Below are 18,664 nucleotides of genomic sequence, written 5' to 3'. Positions count from 1 at the left end.
GAAATCAGGTAGTTTTTGCAGGACTGAGCGGAGGTGTTCAGCGAAACGATCGCCGAGCCTGCGCTTGGTCTCGCCGATATATAGGAGTCCACACATGCAACAGCGGATACAGTAGATGAGGTTGAGGGGGTGCAAGTGAACCTCCGCCTCACCAGAAAAGACTGTTGGGACGGAGTCGAGGGAGGAGGTATAGGGAAAGGCGTCGCATCTTTTGCGGTTGCAAGGGAAAGTACCTGGGGAGGGGTGGTTTGGGTGTGAAGGGATTAGTTAACCCAGGAGTTGCGGTGGGAGTGGTCTCTGCGGCAAGTGGAAAGGGGCGGAGATGGGAAGATGTGGCTAGTGGTGGGATCCCGTGGGGGGTGACGAAAGCGTCGGCGGATTATGTGCTGTAAATGACGGCTGATGGGGTGAAAAGTGAAGACTAGGGGGTCTCAGGCCCTGTTGCGACTGGGGGAAGGGGGAGCAAGAGCGGAGCTGCACAATGTCGAGGAGACCATAGTGAGGAACAGTTGTTCCTCCAGTTTGCATGTGGCCTCACCCGTACAATGGAGCAGGCCCAGGACCGAATGTTTGATCTCGCCATTGTAAATGAGGGCACATCGAGAGCACTGAATGCAGTATATGGGGTTTTAGAGGGAACCTATGTCTCACCTGCCAGTGTTGTTGGGGTCACTGGATGGATGTGAGAGAGGAGGTGTAGGGACAACTCATGTGGTGTACCGGAGGAAAGTACCTGGTCGGAGTGGATGGGGAGATTTGTTGGGAAGGGATCAGTGAGCCAAGGAGTTGTAGAGGGAATGGTCTCTGCGAAAAGCAATGTGGTGGGAAGAGGTGACTGGTGGTGGGATCACATTGGCTAAACGTCAAAGAATGATGCGTTGGTAGAAATGCCAAAGAATTATGTATTCCATCAGGGGGGAGAGGGAACCACAATAGAACTGCCGGACACAGAGGTGACGTGGGTGAGAAATCCATCAACGACAGCAGGGTTAATTTCAAAAGAGGACAAATATCCCAGAGTGGGGCATCCTTACCTTGGGCGTAGATGCAACGGAGACAAAGAATTTGAGAATAGGGGATGGCGTCTTCGCCAGAGGCAGGGTGGGAGGAGGGTCAGTCCAGATAACTGTGTGAGTCAGTGGGTTTATAGCAGACATCAGTCTATAGTCTGTCCCTGTGATTAAGACAGAGAGGTCAAGAAAGGGGAGAGAGAGAGAGGTGTCAGGGATAATCAAAGTGAATTTGAGGGAAGGGTGTAAGTTGATGGTAAAAAAGGTGATGAAATTGACGAGTTCTGCAAGGAGGCAGCCCCAATGCAGTCATCGTTGCAGTGGAGAAAGAGTACCTTTGGAACAAGGACCGTTGGACGTAACCAACAAAGAGGCAGGCACAGCTGGGGCCCATGCGAGTGCCCATGACCACACCTTTACGTTGAATAAAGTGAGAGGAGTCAAAAGGGGAATTTGTTGAGGATGAGGACAATTTGTTCACTTCTGCTGTGATCTCCCACCTGAATCTTTCTCCTTTCTGCTCAGACTTTGCCAACATCTCCGTGGGGATGGAGCTGTGGAGAGGAGGGATGGCCCTTTAGAAAGGGAAGGAGGAAAGTGAATTCATCCGCCACGTTTGAGCATCTTGTGCCTCACAGGGAATCATTTGAAAGGCATTCATTCACTGACTACTGACAGCAGCTAATTTCCACATGTCAACAGCTTGCAAACAGTAAAGAAGTGAACGGTTCTACTGATCTACTCGAGGGATAGTTATTGATCTGGAAAGTCCTCCTGTTCTTCAGAAGAATGTCAGACAACCTCTACGTCCTTTGTGGAGAGCAAACTGTGCATTAATTTAATATCTCGTTAGACAGAATGAAACTCCAGCACCTCAGCAACCTCCGAGTTCGGCACCTGGGAGCTTCAGTCTAGATCAAGGGTTCCCAACCTGGGGTAAATTTACCTGCCTCCCACCTGCATCTCTACCCCAGGGGGTCAATTTCGCCGACCCAGAGGGTAAATTTAATGATTCTGGATTTGTACATATTTTTTTCTCATTGGCAGACTGTATTTGGTTCTGGTATATCTGTTCATCATTAGTTGTTCATAAATAAGCGAAATAACATTGTAATGTGCTATTAAAATTGCCATGGGTAACCGGGACGAAAAAGGTTGGGAACCCCTGGTCTAGATGGTGTGCTCAAGCCTCAGGAGTGGGACTTGAACTCACAACCTTCTGAATACCACCAACATCAGCACAGTCTGTCTCAGACTAGCAGGCCATCCCAAGAACTTCGGAAAGGTGACAATATTTTGAAATAATTACTATGATTGCTATTCAGACTCTGCACACTACCATTCCAATGTTGATGATAACTCAGATGGTGAAAGCTTCTCATGATGAGGCGCTCTTCAGTCTCCTTGGTGGCATTGGTGTCATTCGCATGGGGCCTGGGTGGTTCAGATCAGCAGCCAATCTTTGCCTGGCCTCGCGTCCTGCTGCATAGCCTTGGTTTAGCTTGTCCATGGAGTTCTCGAGCTGCAGTGCAGTCACTGCTGAAGAATGGTGAGCTTGGGCAAGCATCTCAAGGCGTTTTATTATCTCATAGTCAGGAAGTGCAAGAGCATGAACGTTCAAGCCCAGTATCCGTGAGACAACGTCCCTGAAATTCACCAGCTGAAACAACAAGCGCGCAATGTTACATAGATTATCTGCTTCACACACTCATGCACTCACAAGGTCTAAAAGACAGTCTTTTACCCAGAGTAGAGGAATCAAGAACCAGGATTAAGGTGAAAGGGAAAAGATTTAATAGGAACCTGAAGGGTGATTTTTTTCACTCAGAGGGTGGTGTGTGGATGGAATGAGTTGCCAAAAGAGCATTCAGACATTTAGACAGGTTCAGATGGATATGGGCCAAACATAGGTAGGGGGACTAGTCGAGATGGGACATGTTGGTCGGTGCGGGCAAGTTGGGCCGAAGGCCCCGTTTCCATGCTCTATGCCTCAGAGAGATAGTTGAGGCAGATACTATAATAGCATTAAAAACACATTTAGACAGGTACAAGGACAGGAAAGGTTTAGAGAGATATGGGTTAAACATGGGCAAATGGGATTAGCTTAGATGGGGCAACTTGGTCAGCATAGATCAGTTGGGCCGAAGGGTCTGGATTCCGTGCGACATGACCCTAAGAGTTCCTTTTTATAGCCCATTAAAAATAGGGTTAGTTTCCATTGGAATCAACGGGTTAAAAAGATGACATGAGAATGGAATGTCTCAAAACCTTCGACTCCAGGGAAAGAATTGTATTGTGTAGAATTTTTCACGGATTCTGGATGATCCAAAGCACATCACAGCCAATGAAATACTTCAGACGTGTGATCATTATGGCAGTGTGTGAAATACAGCAGTAAACGTGTGCTAAGGAAGTTCGCAGGGATAGCAATACAACAATGAGCACAGTTTATTTAAGTGAGGTTGATTAAGGGAGTGGCGCAGCAGTAGAGCTGCTACCTCACAGCGCCAGAGACCCAGGTTCAATCCTGACTATGGGTGCTGTCTGTGCAGAATTTGTACATTCTCCCTGTGACCGTGTGGGTTTTCATCGGGTGTTCCGGCTCCCTCCAACATAATCATAATAGTAATTTATTAGCCCAGTACGTTTTGCAACATACGAGGAATTTGGTTTGCCGTACAGTCATAACAAATAAGCAACAAGACACACAACTACATAAAAATTAACATAAACATCCACCACAGCGGCTCCTCCACAATCCCCACCGTGATGGAAGGCAATAAAGTCTTATCTTCTTTCTTCCTTTCCTCCCGCAGTCGGGGGAGTCGAACCATCCGCAGCCGGCGATCGATCTCCCTCGTCGGGGCAGTCTAAGCTCCTGCATCGGGGCGGTCGAAACTCCTGCGGCTTGGAGTTCCCGAAATCAGTCCCTAACCAGAGACGGCGAGCTTCACGATGTTACTGTCCGCAGCTCCCGCAGGTTGGAGCACCAGTTATGTCTGCCGTTGGTACTCGGGTCATTAAATGTTGCAATTTTTCTTCTCCCGACTATCTTTTTACTCGTGGACATTTTTATCGTGCTGGAAAAAACGTCCCGACTTACCTGATGCCCCGAGTACCTACGGCTGACATAACGAGCCGCTACGATATATCTACGGACTCCTAAGGCCTCCTACGGACTCATACGATAATTTTCCGATTTTGAATTATGGGGAAAACTCGGGAGAATTCATGAGCAGCTCGGGAAAGTGGGACAGGCCATTTAGTATGTCTGTCTAGATTTCACAACCTGTGGGGATTTAAAAAAAAGAGGTGATGGGGTATGTGAGGGGAGTACAAGCAGCAATTTCATATATGGAGTGGGGAAACAAGATTTGGTACAAAAGTGCTGATCAGAGAACCTTTTATAACAAGAGGAATCGAATATAGGAGCAAAGAGGTCCTTCTGCAGTCGTACAGAGCCCTAGTGAGACCACACCTGGTGTATTGTGTGCAGTGTTGGTCCCCTAATTTGAGGAAGAACATTCTTGCTATTGAGGGAGTGCGGGGTAGGTTTACAAGGTTAATTCCCGGGAAGGCAGGACTGTCATATGCTGAGAGAATGGAGCGGCTGTGCTTGTACACTCTGGAGTTTAGAAGGATGAGAGGCTATCCCATTGAAACATATAAGATTGTTAAGGGTTTGGACACGCTAGAGGCAGGAAACATGTTCCCGGTGTTGGGGGAGTCCAGAACCAGGGGCCACAGTTTAAGAATAACGAGTAAGCCATTTAGAACGGAGACGAGGAAACACTTTTTCTCACAGAGAGTGGTGAGTCTGTGGAATTCTCTGCCTCAGAGGGTGGTGGAGGCCGGTTCTCTGGATGCTTTCAAGAGAGAGCTAGATAGGGCTCTTAAAAATAGCGGAGTCAGGGGATATGAGGAGAAGGCAGGAACGGAGTATACTGATTGGGGATGATCAGCCATGATCACATTGAATGGTGGTGTTGGCTTGAAGGGCCGATGGCCTACTCCTGCACCTATTGTCAGACTCACTTCAAGATGGTTCCCCCTCCCCTCTCTCTATCTCTCTCACTCTCTCTCTCTCAATAATTAGTTACAGCAGGAGTCAGCGTGTGAGAGCAGTGTCCAAAAGGTGTGAAAGGCGCAATGTATTTTCTAATTAATAAATATGATCAATTCTTCAACTTGTCACACTCTTTAGAACTGACGGTGACTGAGGAACACAAAGATCCCTGAAGGAACACTTGATGTACCTCAAGCTTTTATTTTCTATGCATCTTGCACCTTTTCTGAATGATTTAGTTTTCCCCGTTTGTACTTGAGCTTTCACAGATACATGGAAAAGGACAAGGTGCATTCAGAGTCGTTCACACATCTGATTGTACGGCCTTCGGGAGAGCTGAACACCTGCTGCGGGCACACACGGGCCAGCATACGCACACACACACACAACACACGCAAACACACACAGGCACGCGCACACACACGCACGGGCGCGCATACACGCGTGCACATACGCATGCGCACACACACAGTCATACATGCACCATCTTGTCACAAAATGGCTCAGACAAACATGCTCAATTATACATGCATATACACTCACGGGGCTAATAGTGAGAATAACCCACGACTAATGCATTTTATTCTGGACTAGAGGATTCAGAATTTGGTACAGAATAGTTATTCTACAAAATGCCAGGCCAGTTCCTTGAAGGTGGAATCTCATATAGATAGGGTGGTAAAGAAAGCTTTTGGTATGCTAGCCTTTATAAATCAGAACATTGAGTATAGAAGCTGGGATGTAATGTTAAAATTGTTCAAGGCATTGGTGAGACCAAATCTGGAGTATGGTGTACAATTTTGGCCGCCCAATTATAGGAAGGATGTCAACAAAATAGAGAGAGTACAGAGGAGATTTACTAGAATGTTGCCCGGGTTTCAACAACTAAGTTACAGAGAAAGGTTGAATAAGTTAGGTCTTTATTCTCTGGAGCGCAGAAGGTTAAGGGAGGACTTGATAGAGGTCTTTAAAATGATGAGAGGGATAGACAGAGTTGATGTGGACAAGCTTTTCCCTTTGAGAATAGGGAAGATTCAAACAAGAGGACATGACTTCAGAATTAAGGGACAGAAGTTTAGGGGTAACGTGAGGGGGAACTTCTTTACGCAGAGAGTGGTAGCGGTGTGGAATGAGCTTCCAGTGGAAGTGGTGGAGGCAGGTTCGTTGGTATCATTTAAAAATAAATTGGATAGGCATATGGATGAGAAGGGAATGGAGGGTTATGGTATGAGTGCAGGCAGGTGGGACTAAGGGAAAAAAGTTGTTCGGCACGGACTTGTAGGGCCGAGATGGCCTGTTTCCGTGCTGTAATTGTTATATGGTTATATGGTTAGATGTAGAGGCACAAGGAACCGCAGATCCCGGTTTAACCTATGCATGGCCAAGTTATGAGTGAAAAATCGAAAATGGCGCATTACAAAGAGCGGTATGTTTACCTGCTGAGATGTCAGTGCCTGCTTCTGTGTCTAGGGACCGTTTCTTCTCAGCATGTTATCAGGCATCTGAACCATCCTACCGCAACTAGAGAGCAGTCCTGAACTACTATCTACCTCATCGGTGACCCTCAGACTATCTTTGATCGGACTTTACTGACTTTATCTTGCACTAAACGTTATTCCCTCATCATGTATCTGTACACTGTGAATGTCTCGATTGTAATCATGTATAGTCTTCCTGCTGACTGGTTAGCATGCAACAAAAGCTTTTCAGTGTACCTCGGTACCATATAACCATATAACAATTACAGCACGGAAACAGGCCATCTCGGCCCTTCTAGTCCGTGCCGAACACTTACTCTCCCCTAGTCCCATCTACCTGCACTCAGACCGTAACCCTCCATTCCTTTTCCATCCATGTACCTATCCAATTTATTTTTAAATGATAAAATCGAACCTGCCTAAACCACTTCCACTGGAAGCTCATTCCACACCGCTACCACTCTCTGAGTAAAGAAGTTCCCCCTCATGTTACCCCTAAACTTCTGTCCCTTAATTCTCAAATCATGTCCCCTTGTTTGAATCTTCCTTACTCTCAATTGAAAAAGCTTATCCACATCAACTCTGTCTATCCCTCTCATAACTTTAAAGACCTCTATCAAGTCCCCCCCTTAACCTTCTGCGCTCCAAAGAATAAAGACCTATCTTGTTCAACCTTTCTCTGTAACTTAGGTGCTGACACTTAGGTACACGTGACAATAAACTAAACGGAACTAAACTGAGTACCTGAATCATTGGACTGTGATTCATCACTCCTTCTAAAGCAAGCTCTGGCCTGAGGAATACACCAATTAGGTTAAGGAGCTGAACCAGAGCCAGTTTGTTCGTTCATCTGGCGATTGTCCTCATTCACCTCCTCTCACCTGCTGATCCCATAACCTGTTTGCATCTATGACTGCCCACTGAGGCTTTTCCCTGGGGGCCTCATGGCCATCCACCCAGTAACCGATGCTGTCCTGACCTGGATGTCTACCCTCGATCTACAACTTTAGGCTGACCACCCTCATTTTCACTCCTTCCAGTGGCTGGCCATAGGTCTCCCAGCTCTGCCTCAGGCTCAGAAAATCTCTCACAATTCCCGCCAATTCTACGGAATCACGCTGTGGATCCCTTTTATTAGGTGCAAAGTAAGTTGAACGAGGCACACCTATAGAGTAGCCAGCTCCACAGTAACAAAGGCCAAAGATCTTGCAGTAAAACACTCCCTCTTCTGGGCAAGCGGAACAGTAAATCTATAACCGGCTTGAAGCAACTTTTTCAGTGTGCATTCTTCCATTAATTTGACATGTTCCCCAACTCTTCTTATACCTCTATCTCAGGGGGCATACTCAGACCAATATCCGCTGGGAGCCTACTGAGTCTCTCAGCTAACGTGACCACTCTTCCCCTCATGCCATTTTGGTAAGGGTTCAAATCCATTCTCCCAATTTCTCTCTGTTGTGTCCGTTCATGACCTAGATCAGCCATGATTGAATGGCAGAGTAGACTTGGTGGGCCAAATGGCTTAGTTCTGCTCCTTTCTTTTATGGTCACAAATGGTCACAGGGCAAAGAAGCAAACTGCACTCCAATGCCACCTTCTGTACCAGTGCTCCCAATGCATCTTCCACTGGTACTCCTAATATGCTTAACCCTGACCGAGTATCTCCCTCTCATTCCTTCACACACTGCCTATTCCTTGCAGTCCTCGTTCAAGGCCACCAAGTCCACCATCTCCAGAGTGATCCACCAAAAGCATCTCCCATTCCCCTTTCAATGATCCAAAGATTTACCCCTGCAGAATATCACCATTCACTCTGGAAGCATAACCACAAATATCCCATATCCATTCTGACGTCCGAACATGATCCAACATGAGCCTGAGGAACTGCACTTCATCCATTGTTTAGACATCTCATACCTCAAGAATTTCTGATCACAACCCACATCTGTTTCTGCATAGCACCTGTCGGTATTGATTCTGCTGATCCTATTTTTACTTCCATTGACTCGGGCAATGTTCTTTTTCTTGTGTCATTACCATTCTCTATTAGGCTTGCATCTTCAATGTGCTTGTCATTTAATCTCCTGACTTCCAACCTATTTCAGACATCCCAGCAACTTTGATACAGTTCCCCTTCAATGTCAGTTTGCATAATGGTCATGAAGTCACACAGTGCGGAATCAAACCCTTCACCCTACTAAACGTGCACTGACAATCAAACACACTGGTCGTATTATATTAGTTCCATATTCTCATCGAGTTCTACCACTTTTCCATACACTGGATGGAATTTATAGTGGCCAAATAATCTGCCAGCCCACATATCTGTGGGATGTTGGAGGTAACTGGAGCACCTGGGCCTTACTTGATTAGTAAAGGTGTCAAAGGTTATGGGGACAAGGTGGGAGAATGGGGTTGAGAGGGAAAGATAGATCAGCCACGATTGAATGGCAGAGTAGACTTGGCGGGCCAAATGGCCTAATTCTGCTAACTTTGTCTTATGGTCACAAAGGGTCAAAGGGAAACGATGCAAATTTCACTCAGACGGCACTGGAGGTCATGAGAGAACCCAGGTCACTCAAGCTAATGAGGCAGTAGTTCTACAAGCAGTGACACTATGTTGCCCAGATGTCCAGGTCTCCGATTGCAGGGCCTGTGGCTTTAACACCGTGAAGCAGCGGTCTCCGGTAAAAAGCGGCCGATCCGGGAGCTCCATGTTCCGACCCGTCCCAACGCCGGAGTTTCGATCATCCCGATGAGAGGGCTTGAATAGCGGACTGTCAGCAACGGCCCCGTTCAAAGGGCCCGGAGGAAGGAGGAGGAAGATGACTGAATATTATTGCCTTCCATCACAGTGAGGAATGTTGATTCCACTGTGGTGGATGTTTAGGTTCAACTTTATTTTATGTGCTGTGTGTATTTTTGCTTTTTACTTAGTTTGGCTGTATGGTAACTCAAATTTCACTGTACCTTAATTGGTACATGTGGCAATTAAATTGAATCTTGAATCTTGAAAATTAAGCTTCCTCACTCAGAAGCGAGAGTGCTGAAACTGAGCACCATTTATACCCAGATAGAACATAGAACAGTACAGCACAGTCTCAGGCCCTTCATCCCACCGAACGTGATGCCAATCTAAATTAATCTTACTTGCCTGCAGATGGTCCACATCCCTCTATTCCCACTGTCCACGTGCCTGTCTAAATGCTCCTTTCAACATTGCTGTCTTATCTGTTCACACCACCACCCCTGGCAACACACTTTCCAGGTTCCTAAAACTATCTGTATAAAAACTTTCTTTCAGCCACATCCCTCTCACCTTAAACCTATGCCCTCTTGTCTATGACATTTTAACCCTGGGGAAAAAACTCCTATTGGGCCTGTCCCACTTAGGCGACTCTTTAGGCGACTGCCAGGGATGAGTTTTAATGGACTTCACCTACGGCAACACCTACGTCAACCTACGGCAACACCTACGTCAACACCTACGTCAACCTACGACAGCAAAAATTGTCGCCACTGTCGCCATAAAATTTTCAACATGTTGAAAATTTTGCAGCAGTCACCTGTAGTCGCCGAAAAAAATGGCCTAAGTGGGACAGGGCCTTAACTATCCAAATGATGCCTCATTCTTTCATATATTTTACTCATGTCACCTCTCAGCCTGCAAAGCTCCAGAGAACACAATCCAACTTTTCCTTCCAGCTAATACCCTCTGATCCAGGCAGCATTCTGTTAAACATGACTTGCAAACTTTTATATTCAACACCTCCAACCGATGAAGGCACGCATGCCACACTCCTTCTTTGACACCCTATCCACTTTTGTTACCACTTTCAGGGAGCCATGCACGCCAAGATCCCATTGTAAATTAATGCTGCTAAGGATTCCGTATTTGCTTTACCTTTTCCTCTTCCAATTGAACATGCAAAAAGCAACACCTCAAACATGTCCAGATTAAACTCCATCTGCCATTTGTCTGCCCAAATTTCCATCTGATCTCCAAATGAGAGTAATGGATACCGTAATTGCACAGAGTCTTTTACCCAGAGCAGGGAATCAAGAACCAGAAGCCATTTAAGTTGAGGGGGAAAGGTTTTAATAGGAACCTGAGAGGCAACCTATTTTTAAACAAAGGGTAGTGGGTGTATGGAACGAGCTGCCGGAGGAGGTAGTTGACGTATATACTATCACAACATTTATGAAACATTTAGACAGGTAAATGGACAGAATAGGTTTAGAGGGATATGGGCCAAAGGCAGACAGATGGGATAGTGTAGACGGGGTGTGTTGGTCGGTGTGGGCAAGTTGGGCCAAAGGGCCTGTTTCCACTCTATGACTATGATCTATATCCTGCTGTATTATTTGAGAATCTATCTGGCTATCTACTACTACACCAATTTTCATGCCAATATGGATTTACCCTCAAAGAGTCACTGCCAATCTACTTTCTCCAGTTCCTGTCTTATAGTGTTATAAAGGAGCTGTTCCACTTGGGCGACCTAATCTGCGAGTTCTGGCGAGTTTGCCCTCAACTCATACTCGCAGCATGGTCGACACGAGGTCGTCGGAGGTCTTTGTAACTCTCCTTCATGCTCGAGAGTAGTCCCCGTGTACTCGAGGCCTCAGCTAGGTCGCGGCGTATTTTTCAACATGTTGAAAAATGCCCGCGAGTAAAAAAAGGTCACCATTGAAAAAAAATCGATACTTTTTTTACTCGTAGGTTTAGTCGTAGTAGGTCGGCAATTTAGTCGTAGGTAATCAAGGGTAGTCGCAGGTAGTCAAAGGTAGTCGTAGATAGTCTTCATCATAGTCGAAGGGAGGTCGAAAGGAGGTCAAAGGAAATCAAAGGAGGTCGTCTTCACTCTCCACTATTCGGTGTCCAATTTTCCCGAAGTTAGTCATACCCAGTCGAAGCTAGTCTTCAACACAGTCGAAGGAGGTCTTCAACATTGTCGAAGGAGGTCTTCAACATTCAAACTCTCCTAAACTCTTCTAAACTTGCCAATTAGGTCGCCCAAGTGGGTCAGCCCCTTAAGTAGCCTCCCCCCCGTAAATTCATGTTGCAGGAGCAGAATTTGGCCATTCGGCCCATCAAGTTAACTCCACCATTCAATCATGGCTGATCCATCTTTCCAGCACAACCCCATTCTCCTGCCTTCTCCCCATAACCCCTGGCATCCTTACTATTCAAGAATCTGTCAATCTCCGCCTTAAAAATGTCCGATGACTTGGCCTCCACAGCCGTCTGTGGCAATGAATTCCACAGAATCACCACCCTCTGACTAAAGAGGCCCGAGTTTGGCACTTTCACCCGAGTACCAGTCTTATCCTTACACATAACTATCTGTTGCATTAGAAGAGTTTACTCAGTACTGCCCGATACGGTCAACGTTTCACCCCTTGATCTCGCCACTCTTCAACATGACCAGGACAAGAATGAATATTCCTACCTGTCTCTCCCTTTGGGCCAATTCTTCCAGGGTTTGTTTTAGAGTCTTAAGCTCACTGCTAACAGCCTCCAATATGTTCCGGGCTCGGTCTTTTTCCTCCCTGGCCTCAAACTCGGTGAAACTCAGCTCTGACTTGGTGTTGCCGAGCTTTGCTGTGGCCTCATGTTTTAACTTCTCCAGCTTCTTCACAGATTTATTCAGATCCCCGATTGTTTTGTTTTGCTCCAGCGTTTTAATCTGCAGACACATCGGAGAAGGATTCAGTTACTGCTGAGTGAGACGGAGCACACTTTACAGAAAATTCAGCACCAGGAAGGACAAGTATTTCATTCATAGGGGGTAGGATTATGAAGATTAATTAGTAAATTTGCAGATGACACAAAAATTTGAAGCATTGCAGTGAGGACGATTAACATCGGCTGCAGCAATGAACATTGAGCAGTGCAGCATAGGAACATGCCCTTCTGCCTATCATGTCTCTTCTGACCATGATGCCAATTTAATCTAATCCCATCTGCCTGCACTTGGTCCCAACCCCTTCATCTCCTGCCTGTTCGTGTTCACTTTTTAAACGTTGCGGTCTGAAATATACAGCGTGTTGGATTTATGCAATCTTTAGAATAACACGCTTGTTCATTTAATACTATAGCCTGATTGACGTGCTTGTATTTTTTAAATAGCGCGCTCAAATCTACACCGCATAGATGTTTAATTTACACGTCTTTGTGACTCGCGCTGCTTTCAAGAACATTCCCTCTGTGTGGAACACGAGGTGCCTGTATCAGCAGGTACACAAAAATGCTGGAGAAACTCAACGGGTGCAGCAGCATCTATGGAGCGAAGGAGATGGGCAACGTTTCGGGCCGAAACCCTTCTTCAGACTGTATCAGCAAAGCATTGAAAAGATTGAAAGTTGCACAAAGCAATGGCAGGTGGAATTTAATCCGGACCCGTGTAAATTGATGCATTTTGAAAGGTGATAGGAGCAGAATTAGGCCATAAGCTATGATCAGCAGATGTTACTTTGTGTATTTTATGTTTATGAAGCCATGAAGAAATTGGCACTCTCCCTTTCCCTCGACTCTCCGGTCTTTGGGACTGAACTCGCCAGCTTCCCAGACTCCCCCCTGCAGGTCATAAGGAGTAGAAGAAGAATTAGACCATTCGGCCCATCAAATCTACTCTGCCATTCAATCATGGCTGATGTATATCACCCTCCTAACCCCATTCTCCTGCCTTCTCCCCATAACCCCTGACACCAACCCAAGGTCAAGGCTCGGACATACACAGTACTAGTTAGATTCCCTATGGAGTATTGCGTAACAGAGGGATTTTGGAATATAGTCCGTAGATCTCCGACGGTGTCGGAACAGGTGGATGGAGAGGTGAAGAAGGCCTATGGGATGCTTGCCTTCATCTGTCGAGGTGAATATTCCACATCTGGAATATTCTGTGTGGTTCTGAAGCATGTAAAAGAAACACCAGTGGCAGGAATAACTTTGCTTTCTTGTCACTGTGCCCACTTGATTTAAACAACAAATACAAACCAAAGGGCTGGGCCAAAGTGGAGCTGCACTTAAAGAGATCATGAGATGTATTAAGCGCAACAATACTTCTCCAATCTATATTTTGTTTGCAAAGGCAACTCCACTGAAATTCATAATTTTACATTTTGTTGAATCGTTGGGCCTTTCTTCCAACACCTTGCCCACCAACAACTTGGCTTGCTGTTCCGAGTAAAAAGTAACATTGATTAGTGTTGAATTCCGCTTAGGCCTACGCGATCTGCTGTTTGCTAAACACTTTAACTCCCCCTCCCATTCTGACCTTCCTGCCCTGGGCCTCCTCCACTGTCAGAGTGAGGCCCAACGCAAATTGGAGGAACAGCACCTCATATTTCGCTTGGGCGGCTTACAACCCAGCGGTATGAATATTGACTTCTCTAACTTCAGGTAACCCTTGCTTCCCCTCTTGTTCCGTCCCTGTCCCTCCCCCACCCTAGTTCTCAGTCTAGTTTCACCGTCCTCCTGATTAATTTTACTGTTTGTATGCCTCGTTGTCACCTTCCCCTCAGCCAACAATGAACCATTCTATATTTTCTTGATTTAGGAAAGAACTGCAGATGCTGGTTTAAATCGAAGGTAGACACAAAATGCTGGAGTAACTCAGCGGGACAGGCAGCAACTCTGGAAAAAAGGAATGGGTGACGTTTCGGGTCGAGACCCTTCTTCAGACATCACCCATTCCTTCTCTCCAGAGATGCTGCCTTTCCCGCTGAGTAACTCCAGCATTTTGTGTCTACCTACATTTCCTTGATCATCGGCCTGCTTTAATCTGTCTTCTTCACATCTTACCCTTCCATATCTCTAGTTTCCCTCTCCCCCGACTCTCAGTCTAAAGGGTATCAACCCAAAACGTCACCTGTCCCACTGAGTTATTCCAGCATTTTGTGAATATCTTCAGAGTAAAGGATCACTTTAGTTTGTATTTTCTTATGATACAGTAAGAGGCCTTTTCACACATCAAGTCCATGCTGGCCCTCAGAGTGATCCCATTTTGTTGAATCGTTGGGCCTTTCTTCCAACACCTTGCCCACCAACAGTAACATTGAGTGTGAAAGACTGTGAGGCAGTAACCCCAGAATCTGAACATTGGTTGATAGTAGCAGGGTTAGCATTCTCAGAATTACCTTGAGCTCATGAGTGTCAGACAGCTTTGCTCGCAGGTCCATGCTGTAGCAGTGTGCTGACTGCAGCTCCTTCTCAAGTCGTTCCACTTTTTTCTGCAGTTTCCTCACAGTAAAGTTAGCTTCATCCCTCTCCACTGCCAGTGCAGTTTGGGTCTGTTTCTCCACATCCAGTTGGGTAACTTTTTTCCTCAGCAGGTCCATGTGCAGCTCTTTGCTCTCCAACCTCTCTTTCTGTGCTTTAAGCTGGAAGAGTGAAAATAATTTGTCTCAGTTTAGTTTAATTTAGAGATACAGCACGGAAACAGGCCCTTCGGCCCACCGAGTTCGCACCGTCCCGCGATCCCTGCACACTAGCACTATCCTACACACACCAGGGCAATTTACAATTATATCCAGCCAATTAGCCCACCAACCTGTACGTCTTTGGAGTGTGGGAGGAAACCAGACCTCCCAGAGAAAACCCACACAGGTCACGGAGAGAACGTACAAACTCCGTATAGACAGCACCCGTAGTCAGGATAGAACAATGGTCTCTTGTAACAATTCTACTACTGCGCCACCATTCTCCTCTCCCTTCTTCAGTCTTCTAGACACAAAATGCTGGAGTAACTCAGCGGGCCTGGTAGTGTCTCTGGAGAAAAGGAATAGGCGACATTCTGGGTTAGAACCCTTCTTCCGATCCAAAACGTTACCTATTCCTTTTCTCCAGAGATGCTGCCTGACCCACGGAGCTACTCCAGCATTTTTGTGTCTATCTTCGGTATAAACCAGTCTCTGCAGTTCCTTCCTACACGTTCAGTCTTTTAGATGTCTGCCTGGCTCGGTGGTGGCACTATAGCTGGAGTCAGGTGGTTGTGGGTTGAAGATCCACTCCAGAAGACCACAGCTCTTAATCCAGGATGAGACTTGCGGTGCAGTATCGAGGGAGCGCCATGGCCGTCCTAAGGGGGGGTGCGTTGGGTGCGACCGCACCCCCCCCCCTTTTTTCCCCAGAGTAAGAAAAAATCCCAGGGTGTGGGCCCACGCCACCCCCGTTGGGCCCACACCATCCCCGCAGGGCCCACGCCACCCCCGCAGGGCCCACGCCACCCCCGCTGGCCCCCGCCACCCCCGCTGGGCCCATGCCACCCTCACTGACCCCCGCAGGGCCCACGCCATCCCCACAGGGCCCACGCCCCCCCCCCCCGCTGGGCCCACGCCAACCCCGATGGCCCCCGCCACCCCCGTTGGGCCCACGCCACCCCCGCTGGGCCCATGCCACCCCAGCTGACCCCCGCTGGGCCAACGCCACCCCCGCTGTCCCGCGCCACTCCCGCTGACCCCCGCTGGGCCCACGCCACCCCTGCTGGACCACGCCACCCCCGCTGGGCCCGCGCCACTTTCATCTTCGCCCCCCCCACCAGAAAGAGGGGGGGTGGATGTGGGAGGGGGAGAGAGAGAGGGGAAGGGAGGGGTGAGAGAGAGATGGGGGAGGGAAGAGGGAAAGGGGGATTATCTTTAGTGAGATTGCAAAATTAAGGTAGGTTTTAGAGCTATTATATTTTCTCCTCCATATGAATAATTTTAAACAATATCAAATAATATCAAACAATTGGAACTGCTTTCTTTTCCTTGATAACAATACTGAAAAATATGAATTCCATAGTTTGTGACATAAATATACATTTTAATGGGATCATTATATACAGATGTAACATTTCCATTTCAAGATCGGGGGGTTGGGGGCAAATATGCGTCAAGCCGATAGCCTAATCGTTAAAGAGTTAAAGATAACCTAATCGATAAAGAGCTGAGAAGAGGAATCAGAGCTGCCAAGGAAAGGTACTCTGAGAAGTTGAGGAGCAAGTTCTCAGCTAGTTACTCTTCTTCAGTTTGGAAGGGCATGCAAGAAATCACCAGCTATAAGAGGAAACCCCCTGCTCTTTGGACAATCGTCAGCTGACGAACAACCTGAATGAGTTTTACTGCAGGTTTGAAAATCAGAAACGTAACCCTGGTACCCCCTCCCCAACAAACACAGCCAGACCCCAGTCTGCAAAGAATGGACCCTGCACCCTCTCCTTCCCATTCACCACTTAACACCTACTTAAGGCCTCCAGTATGAAAAGAGTGGACCCTTTCCCACCCCAACCAACACTTCACACCCAATTACTCATTTTTAACCAGTCCCTGCAAAGATGTACTGTCCCTGCCTGCTTCAAAGTCTCCACTATTGTCCCTGTACCCAAAAAGGTAAGGATTACTGGTCTTAATGACTACAGGCTTGTCGCACTGACCTCTGTAGTCATGAAGACCATTGAAAGGCTTGTGCTGGTCAAGCTGAAAAATATCACAATCCCTCAACTGGACCATCTGCATTTTGCATATTGGGCCATAGATCTGTGGATGACATAGTCAATCTGGGCCTGCACTTCATCCTCCAGCACCTAGACCGCCAGGGGACCTATGCGAGGATTTTGTTTGTTGATTTTAGCTCTGCATTCAACACCATTGTGCCAGAGCTACTATGCACCAAACTTTCTGAGTTGACTGTGCCTGAACCCCTCTGTCGGTGGATCACCAGCTTTCTGACAGACAGGAAGCAGCATGTGAGACGGGAAAGCATATCTCTGACCCACAAACGCTCAGCATAGGAGCATCGCAAGATGCGTACTCTCCCCTCTCCTCTACTCTCGCCACACCAATGACTGCACCTCCACTGACTCTTCTGTCAAGCTTCTCAAGTTTGCGGACGACACAACCCTGATTGGACTGATCCAGGATGGGGATCTCTGTACTCTTTTCAGTTTGACATCTTTCCTATAACATGGTGCCCAGAACTGAACACAATATTCTAAATGCGGTCTCACCAACGTCTTATACAACTGCAACATGACCTCCCAACTTCTATACTCAATACTCTGACTGATGAAGACCAAAGTGCCAAAATACGTTTTGACCACCTGATATACCTGCGACACGACCTTCAAGGAACCATGCAACCATCAACCATTCCTCTGCCCACCTGGCTAATTGATCCAGATCCTGCTGCAATCTTTCACAACCATCTTCACTATATGCAAAACCACTCACTTCTGAATCATCAGCAAACTTGCTAATCTTGCCCTGTTCTGTGACGTTTCACAGAGTGCTGGTATAACTCAGCGGGTCAGGCTGAGTATAGAGGTTGGGAGGTCATGTTGCAGTTGCATAAGAAGGTGGTGAGGCCGCATTCAGAGTATTGTATTCAGTTCTGGGCACCATGTTATAGGAAAGATATCATCAAACTGGAAAGGGTACAGTGAAGATTTACGAGGATGTTGCCAGGACTAGAGGGCCAGAGCTATAGGGAGAGGTTGAGTAGGCTGGGACTCTATTTCATGGAGCACAGGAGGATGAGGGATGATCTAATAGAGGTGTATAAAATCATGATTTGAATAGATATGGTTGAGTCTTTTGCCCAGAGTAGGTGAATCGAGGAGCAGAGGACATAAGTTTAAGGTGAAGGGCAAAAGATTTAATAGGAATCTGAGGGGTATGTTTTTCACACAAAGGGTGGTAGGTGTATGGAACAAGCTGCCAGAGGAGGTAGTTGAGGCGGGGACTATCGCAACATTTAAGAAACAGTTAGACAGATACATGGATAGGACTGGTTCGGAGGGATATGGATCAAACGTGGGCAGGTGGGACTAGTGCAGATGGGACATGCTGGGCCGAAGGGCCTGTTTCCACACTGTATCACTCTATGACTATCTTTCCCTCTCAAACACATTCTCCTGCCTTCTCCCCATTACCTCTGACACCCGTATCAATCAAGAATCTATCAATCTCCTCCTGAAAAATGTCCATTGACTTGACCTCCACAGCTGGCTGTGGCAATGAATTCCACAGTTCACCACCCTCTGACTTAAGAAATTCCTGCTCATCTCCTTCCTAAAGGAATGTCTTTTAATTCTGAGGCTGTGGCCACTGGTCCTAGACTCTCCCAC

At 46.9% G+C, this 18,664-nt stretch overlaps 1 protein-coding gene across 1 annotated transcript in view; it reads right to left on the bottom strand.

Moving 5' to 3' along the window:
• Positions 1-560: 560 nt before the first annotated feature.
• The window catches only part of ccdc170 (coiled-coil domain containing 170), a 91,170-nt gene continuing 73,066 nt past the window's right edge, over positions 561-18,664 (bottom strand). The window contains exons 11-13 of the mRNA XM_033026151.1: positions 14,697-14,939; positions 12,008-12,244; positions 561-2,670 (exon numbers count right to left, since the gene is read on the bottom strand). Of these exons, the coding sequence (XP_032882042.1) occupies positions 2,389-2,670; positions 12,008-12,244; positions 14,697-14,939 (762 nt within the window). The 3' untranslated portion in view covers positions 561-2,388. The remainder of the gene's footprint in view (positions 2,671-12,007; positions 12,245-14,696; positions 14,940-18,664) is intronic.

The sequence above is a fragment of the Amblyraja radiata genome, chromosome 8 (assembly GCF_010909765.2).
Source record: "Amblyraja radiata isolate CabotCenter1 chromosome 8, sAmbRad1.1.pri, whole genome shotgun sequence".
Classification (NCBI taxonomy): domain Eukaryota; kingdom Metazoa; phylum Chordata; class Chondrichthyes; order Rajiformes; family Rajidae; genus Amblyraja; species Amblyraja radiata.
Note: the sequence above shows the minus strand (reverse complement) of the source record. Positions and strands in the feature narration are given on the sequence as shown.